Source organism: Camponotus floridanus, unplaced genomic scaffold (genome assembly GCF_003227725.1).
Source record: "Camponotus floridanus strain SB8 unplaced genomic scaffold, Cflo_v7.5 scaffold134, whole genome shotgun sequence".
Taxonomy (NCBI): domain Eukaryota; kingdom Metazoa; phylum Arthropoda; class Insecta; order Hymenoptera; family Formicidae; genus Camponotus; species Camponotus floridanus.
Genome location: NW_020229253.1, coordinates 429,590 through 437,786, shown reverse-complemented (window position 1 = coordinate 437,786; position 8,197 = coordinate 429,590). Strand labels below are relative to the sequence as shown.

The 8,197-nt window shown below is 39.6% G+C and overlaps 1 protein-coding gene across 1 annotated transcript; it reads right to left on the bottom strand.

Moving 5' to 3' along the window:
• Positions 1-432: 432 nt before the first annotated feature.
• On the bottom strand, positions 433-3,601 carry LOC112637131. Its single transcript, XM_025406133.1, has 3 exons — positions 3,500-3,601; positions 1,164-2,391; positions 433-806 (listed from the first exon to the last, which is right to left on the bottom strand). The coding sequence occupies exons 1-3, from the start codon at positions 3,599-3,601 to the stop codon at positions 433-435; spliced, it is 1,704 nt and encodes a 567-aa protein (XP_025261918.1).
• Between the last annotated feature and the right edge of the window lie 4,596 nt (positions 3,602-8,197).

Sequence of the window (8,197 nt, the reverse complement as noted above, 5' to 3'; positions counted from 1 at the left end):
AATTTTGAAAAATAGAGCTAGAAAAAACCAGTTATAAAAGATTGACAATATTCAAACAAAAGATTATAATCGAAATAATAAAGTGAAAAATATTATTAAAGTATTAAAATGGTTATGATCTCGCAAAAAGATTAGAAAAGATAGATAGAGACAAGAAAAATAGTTATAGCGCTCACCAAGATTATTAATAAAAGCTGATATGGAAAGCAGAAGAAATGCGGAGAGTCGAAATAAAGCGTGTCGATAGATCGCAAGTTCGCAACGTAATGAGACGTGCGTGCCGAGATCTCACAGCTGGCTGTTGGTAAGGGGTGGGTAGAGTGAACGCGGGTGGAAGTGGGTGGGAGACCGAGGGAACGGGGAAGCGGGGAGAGGAGGGGTGGGTAAAGGAACCGTATAGAGGAAAAGAAATACAAAATTAAATTAAGTTAATTATGAAAGGGAAAAAGCATTGATTCTTTTAAGGATGGGAAAGTAAGATTTATTCAATTTATCGATGTCGTCCTTAACGTTAATACTGTGGGCTTGTTCTTTAATATGTAATGTTTCTGAAATTAGTCTCTTAATATAATGTGGCTCATTATCCAATATAGAGACATTCTGCCAGTCAAATTCATGCCCAAATAATCTGTGTTCAGACACTACAGTTAAATTAGCCGAGGGATTGTCAATGTTCGATTGATGTTCTTTGATGCGTATTCTCAGTTGTCTCTTGGTTTGTCCAACGTAAGAGGCATCACAATCAAGACAATCAATTTTGTAAACCACGTTAGATTTAAACTCCTTAGATAAAGAGTCCTTATGCACTTTTATAAAACGATTTAATTTATTAATGATAAGGAAAGCTAAATTTTTTTCCAATTGATGTGACAGAGGTGTAAATTCAGGGGAAATATTTTTGACAAACGGGATTACGAAATAGGATGGGGGGGAGGAGGGGGCGGGAAGTGAGGAAGGATGGGTTGGAGGAGAAGAGGGGGGAGAGGTGACAGGATTTTGAGTAGACAAAATGAAACTACGGATTCTGTTATTAATGGTATTGAATATGAAATTAAGAGGGTAGCTGTTGTCAATTAAAGTTTTAATGACGATGTGAAAATTTTTTTCCTGGAAGAGTGGATGAGAAATACGGAGCACTTTGTCAGTTAAACCTACAATAATACCTTTTTTATGAGCAATGGGATGGTGTGAGTTGAAATTTAAAAAACATCCTGAGAAAGTAGGTTTTCTGTACCAGTCAGTCATAATTCGATTGTCATGAACGATAAGGAGAACGTCAAGAAAACTCAGAGATCTATCATGCTCCAACTCAATGGTAAATTGGATTCTATGGTGGAAAGAATTAAAGATCTTTTGGATGTCAGTAATGAGTGCGGGAGGAGCAGCTGAGACAATATCATCCACATATCGATAGTAGAATGGAATACTGAATGGTAACAATTTAAGAGCTTTTTCTTCCAAATCGCTCATGACAATGTCTGCCAAGATCGGGGACAGAGGGGAGCCCATTGGTGTGCCGAAAGTTTGTTTGTAAAAAATATTGTCAAAAGTGAAAAAGGTGGAATTCATGACTAATTTAATGCCTCTAATGAACTCCTGAAAGGGGAGAGAACAACCTTTCTTAATACAATGCCATCTTCTCGCTAGCCCGCCCACCGCTAGATCTAGGGGGATGTTCGTGAACAGAGAAACCACGTCTAGTGAGAAAAGGCTTAAATTCTCGTCAAAAGGTAGATTCTGTAATTGTTTAACAAGGTGTAAGCTATTTGTGACATGGCTAGGAGGATTGGGAATATTATTGTAAATGAGATTATGTAAAAATAAGGCAAAGGAATGTAAAGGGCTGCCGATGGAAGAGACGATGATTCTGAGAGGAAAATTCAGTTTATGTATTTTCGGCAATCCATATGCTCGTGGAAGAGTCTCAGTATTAATTCTGAGAGACTTAGCTTTGATCTTAGTTATGTAATTTTTATCACTCCATTCCTTCAGTAAAGTTTTTAAATTATTGTTTAGACTATTTAACGGATTCTTATTGATAATTTGGTATGTATTCGAATCATGTAATAATTCCAGCATTTTATTTTTATACTGAGATTGGTCAAGACAGACTGTAACATTGCCCTTGTCGGCTTTCGTGAAAAGTAAGTTTGGATGGTCAGCCAAAAATTTTTTTGTTATGGTAATCTTATTCAGAATTACTTTATCTAAATCCGAAGGAGCCGAACTCGAGCTGAGAAATTTTTCCATAATCTGTATGGAATGGTTACGAACATCCATGGCCGTATCGGGATGCACATTACAGAGATTTTTTTCCACGTTTTTAATAAATTCGTGAACTATTTTGTGCGTTTGCGATGCTGTGAAAGGCAGACTGAACTTTTCACCAAGCTGCAGTAAAGATATGACATCGTCAGGAATAGAGGTAGAGGATAAATTTTTGAACCAATTAGGTTTTAAAGTAAAGAAATTTTTTTCCGGAATGGAGGAGGAGGTGAGAGGCGAGAAATTCAAGGGGTTGAGGGTAACACAATGCGAATCATGAGTTGAGGGTGAAGGGATAGGATGACACGAGTATTTTGGAAGGAAAGAGTGAGACAGAGGGGTAACAGCCGACCGGAGTTTTGAGCAATAGTGAGAGCGTTTTTCATTAGGAATTGAAACATAATAACTAATTGTACTAATGTTGCTTAGAACTGTCTCATCATGTTTCTTACACAGCCAATCAAATATGCTTATCATAATACTATTTTGTTTATGCTGAAAAAATCTAAAAAAACGTGATTGACAAATGAAAAAATTAGACAGTAATTTGCGTGGAAAAAAATTTTCTAATTTGTAATGTAAAGGTAATCTGATGTTGTGTAGCGAGGTCAATCTGCGATGTAAATCTCTAATTTCAAGATCCAGAGACTTAAAAAGGAAAGCAGACGTGACCTTGCTATGTGAGATTCTGATTTTATTGTTGAAAAAAGTGAATGATGTGTTAATTTTGTTGTCGCGTAAATGAGCCGGTAGAAGTTTATATTGTTTGCACCTTTTCAGAAACCATAACTGAGACTTGCAGATGATAATATTCTTGGACACATTAGTCCAACTCTTCAATAGTCGTTTACCCTCCATGCCAAAATGATATTGTCAAGCAAGCCTTTTCTCACTAGACGTGGTTTCTCTGTTCACGAACATCCCCCTAGATCTAGCGGTGGGCGGGCTAGCGAGAAGATGGCATTGTATTAAGAAAGGTTGTTCTCTCCCCTTTCAGGAGTTCATTAGAGGCATTAAATTAGTCATGAATTCCACCTTTTTCACTTTTGACAATATTTTTTACAAACAAACTTTCGGCACACCAATGGGCTCCCCTCTGTCCCCGATCTTGGCAGACATTGTCATGAGCGATTTGGAAGAAAAAGCTCTTAAATTGTTACCATTCAGTATTCCATTCTACTATCGATATGTGGATGATATTGTCTCAGCTGCTCCTCCCGCACTCATTACTGACATCCAAAAGATCTTTAATTCTTTCCACCATAGAATCCAATTTACCATTGAGTTGGAGCATGATAGATCTCTGAGTTTTCTTGACGTTCTCCTTATCGTTCATGACAATCGAATTATGACTGACTGGTACAGAAAACCTACTTTCTCAGGATGTTTTTTAAATTTCAACTCACACCATCCCATTGCTCATAAAAAGGTATTATTGTAGGTTTAACTGACAAAGTGCTCCGTATTTCTCATCCACTCTTCCAGGAAAAAAATTTTCACATCGTCATTAAAACTTTAATTGACAACAGCTACCCTCTTAATTTCATATTCAGTACCATTAATAACAGAATCCGTAGTTTCATTTTGTCTACTCAAAATCCTGTCACCTCTCCCCCCTCTTCTCCTCCAACCCATCCTTCCTCACTTCCCGCCCCCTCCTCCCCCCCATCCTATTTCGTAATCCCGTTTGTCAAAAATATTTCCCCTGAATTTACACCTCTGTCACATCAATTGGAAAAAAATTTAGCTTTCCTTATCATTAATAAATTAAATCGTTTTATAAAAGTGCATAAGGACTCTTTATCTAAGGAGTTTAAATCTAACGTGGTTTACAAAATTGATTGTCTTGATTGTGATGCCTCTTACGTTGGACAAACCAAGAGACAACTGAGAATACGCATCAAAGAACATCAATCGAACATTGACAATCCCTCGGCTAATTTAACTGTAGTGTCTGAACACAGATTATTTGGGCATGAATTTGACTGGCAGAATGTCTCTATATTGGATAATGAGCCACATTATATTAAGAGACTAATTTCAGAAACATTACATATTAAAGAACAAGCCCACAGTATTAACGTTAAGGACGACATCGATAAATTGAATAAATCTTACTTTCCCATCCTTAAAAGAATCAATGCTTTTTCCCTTTCATAATTAACTTAATTTAATTTTGTATTTCTTTTCCTCTATACGGTTCCTTTACCCACCCCTCCTCTCCCCGCTTCCCCGTTCCCTCGGTCTCCCACCCACTTCCACCCGCGTTCACTCTACCCACCCCTTACCAACAGCCAGCTGTGAGATCTCGGCACGCACGTCTCATTACGTTGCGAACTTGCGATCTATCGACACGCTTTATTTCGACTCTCCGCATTTCTTCTGCTTTCCATATCAGCTTTTATTAATAATCTTGGTGAGCGCTATAACTATTTTTCTTGTCTCTATCTATCTTTTCTAATCTTTTTGCGAGATCATAACCATTTTAATACTTTAATAATATTTTTCACTTTATTATTTCGATTATAATCTTTTGTTTGAATATTGTCAATCTTTTATAACTGGTTTTTTCTAGCTCTATTTTTCAAAATTCGTTGACTATCTACTCATAACATAATTTATTTCCATGTGTAACTGTATATCATGCTTTTTGTATGTTTCTTTTAATCTTTTAAATTTTTTACCACTTCTGTGGTTATATGTGCGAGACTTGTTGCTCCTTCTGGTTTATAATTATTACAGATCACCTACGAGGTTTACCAGGTTTACACTATATAATATTCTTATTACATCGGAAGACGAGATCTCCTGGGTTTTTCCTTGTTTTCGTTTCGTGGAACGGTCTTTTCTTATATACATTCCAACAACGAAGGTGAGCATCATTTCTACACATGTACGCAGAACTGTTACAATTCTTAGAGCCCTGTAATATGTTTCATACTAGCGTTTTCTGTATAACAATTCTTCAATTTGCGACATTTATTATTTATTATTATTATTTTTTGAGCGTTTTTGTCTACAAACGAATTATATATTTTTATACATACAACCTTCTCTCTATTATGAATTTTGCGAGCGCCTTATCTGCATGCGTACGCAGATTTTTGATTTCGTCGGTTTTACCTCACACTTGCGATTTTATATATTAATTTGTATGTCTCCGACTACGATTCTAATCAACTTTGTCGTTTATCGTCATCTCTCATTTTACTGTTTTCACTGAAGAAAGCCCGATATGGGCAGAAACGTTTGTTAATAAATTCTCACTTAATACATACGCTAATTTGGTGACATTTTCCATCCTTGCCATAATGACGTATAGGTGATATTTTGAGTTTGTCGCCACACGACACGCGATTCTGGCTCACTGACCCGTAACATTTTTGGTTTTTAATTTTTAATTAGTTTGATAATACAAGTTTTATATGTACGAGGTGTGTTCAAAAAAAAGGTGACTTTTTATTTTTCTCGAAAAATATTTATTTATTCATCAATATCTATTTTATCCCCTTCAAAGTAATCCCCCTCAGATATTATACACTTGTACCAGCGCTTTTTCCAATCCTCGAAGCACTTTTGATATGCGCTTTTTGGTATGGTCTCGAGCTCTTCCAGCGATGCGGTCTTTATCTCCTCAATCGTGGCAAATCTCCGTCCTTTCATGGGTCTTTTCAGTTTTGGGAACAAGAAAAAGTCGCAGGGGGCCAAGTCCGGTGAATACGGTGGCTGAGGCATGGTTACGGTGTTGACTTTGGCCAAAAAATCACGAACAAGCAACGACGTGTGAGCTGGCGCATTATCGTGGTGCAATATCCATGACTGGTTCTTCCACAATTCCGGGCGTTTTTTTCGTATTGCTTCACGTAAACGGCGCATAACTTCAAGGTAATATTCCTTATTGACCGTACGACCGCATGGCAAGAACTTACGATGCACCACGCCATTGTAATCGAAGAAAACAATGAGCAAAACTTTCACATTTGACCTAACTTGACGAGCTTTTTTCGGTCTTGGCCGCTTCCATTGGGATGATTGGGCTTTGGTTTCGACGTCATAGCCATATACCCATGATTCGTCACCAGTTATGACCCTTTTGAGCAGATCTGGATCGTCGTTGACGGCATTCAACAACTCCTGAGCAATGTCTACGCGACGTTGTTTTTGATCGAAATTCAGCAATTTCGGAACAAACTTCGCCGCCATACGTTGCATGCCCAAAACTCCCGAAAAAATTGCATAGCATGAGCCAATCGATATGCCGACATTCTCAGCAACTTCTCTAATAGTGATTCGACGATTCTTCATAACAATTTTCTTCACTGCTTCGACGTTGTCATCGCTTGTTGACGTGCTGGGGCATCTAGGGCGGGCATCGTCATTAACATCTTCTCGACCTTCTGTGAAGAGCTTGTACCACTTGTAAAGATTTTTTTTTGCTCAGAGTAGATTCGCCAAATGCCGCAGTCAACATTTCAAGTACGTCAGAGCACTTAATTTTATTTTTCACACAAAAATTAATACAGATTCTTTGATCCATTTTTTTCGATAGCAAAAAATCGCAAAGCACACAAAAACACGTCTAACCCTTATATCTGCGAAAAATCAAACATGCAAAACAGCTGATAATATCAACATATGTTGGGGACATGTGTATCAACATAACAAAAAAAAAATTCGAAAATCGAATGTACATAGTCCGCGAAATTTGAAAAGTCACCTTTTTTTAAACACACCTCGTATATTTAACTAAATTTATGCCACTTATATCGTGTTTGATTTTATTTTAATCGTAATATTCTCATTATTCTATTAAAATTACTTTCAAATGCATTTTCTGACATGAGACTTTATTTATAATATTCAGGAATATATGTGAATATCTCATTCGCTCTTATTATTATTTCGCTCGTTCTTATTACCTCGCTTCCTCATGTAACTTTTGCATTACTTTTATACATACACTAGAACAATACAGGCGTGCGCTACGCGCGCGCTATTTATTTCTTCCATTCATACTGCATATATATATATATATTGTGACGTGGCCGTCACGTCGCGTACATCCGCCCCGGCAATCTTGACGGGACGCGGGCCGAGTGGCCGCGTCAAGGGTCAAGAGAGAGAGAGAACTATCGCGCTCCCCGGAGAGACGAGTGAATCCGTGTTATATTGCGTGTAATACTAATTTTTCTGCTGTCTTTTTATTTTGTATCGAGTCGGCTGGAGGCGCCTCACCATCGAACACCGAAGAACAGGGGAGAGCATCATCGCCTCCCCGCGACAGCTAAGAACGACAGCCGAGGGAAACTCATAAGAGCCGAGGATCCTGGCCCAGAGAGCCCTGCATCATGAACCCGGGCAGGGGAGAGCCGCATCGCCTCTCCACGACTGCCGGAAGCGACGGCCGTTGCGACAGCCATCCTCCAGGGGAGGATACGTCCGTGAAGGACCTCACCCGGGCCATATAAGGGCCCGCGACGGCATTCAAGCTTGGCGCTATTTCACGCAGGGCGCGAAGATGCCTCGCGTGGCGCGCAAGGCGCCAGGACCTCGCGCGTGTCGGCCGCTAATTGGCCGGGGGCCCGCGCATCCCCCTGCGCGGCCAGCGACCCCGCTATCGACCCTGGATCGCGAGATCCAGGGATCACTTTGTCGCGGCCGCTCGACTGAGATAGTCAAAAAGTAATCTGCGTATTATCGTGTGAGTGGGCTCGAGGACGAGACAAAAACTTGGAGGACGAGACCGAGGATCATCCCCGCAGCAGGAGGAGCTCCGTCGGTGAGGTTGCCCACGTAACTTTGTACTCCGCGAGCGTGATTGTGTCCGCTCGCCGGCCGTTCTGTCGCCGTCGCCATTACGGCTTATCGCGACCGCTCGAGCCTTCTGCCGAGTCGGTCGATTTTGGTGTATTTCGGGCGACCGGAGACAAGC

Excerpts from the sequence above, each read along its gene's own strand:
- LOC112637131 (XM_025406133.1), bottom strand. The coding sequence starts at position 3,601 with ATGAACGATAAGGAGAACGTCAAGAAAACTCAGAGATCTATCATGCTC. Across the intron at positions 2,392-3,499 it reads GAATTAAAGATCTTTTGGAT|CTTGGTGAAAAGTTCAGTCT; the intron begins GTCAGTAATGAG and ends TCTTTACTGCAG. Across the intron at positions 807-1,163 it reads TCCCATTGCTCATAAAAAAG|TGCATAAGGACTCTTTATCT; the intron begins GTATTATTGTAG and ends GTTTTATAAAAG.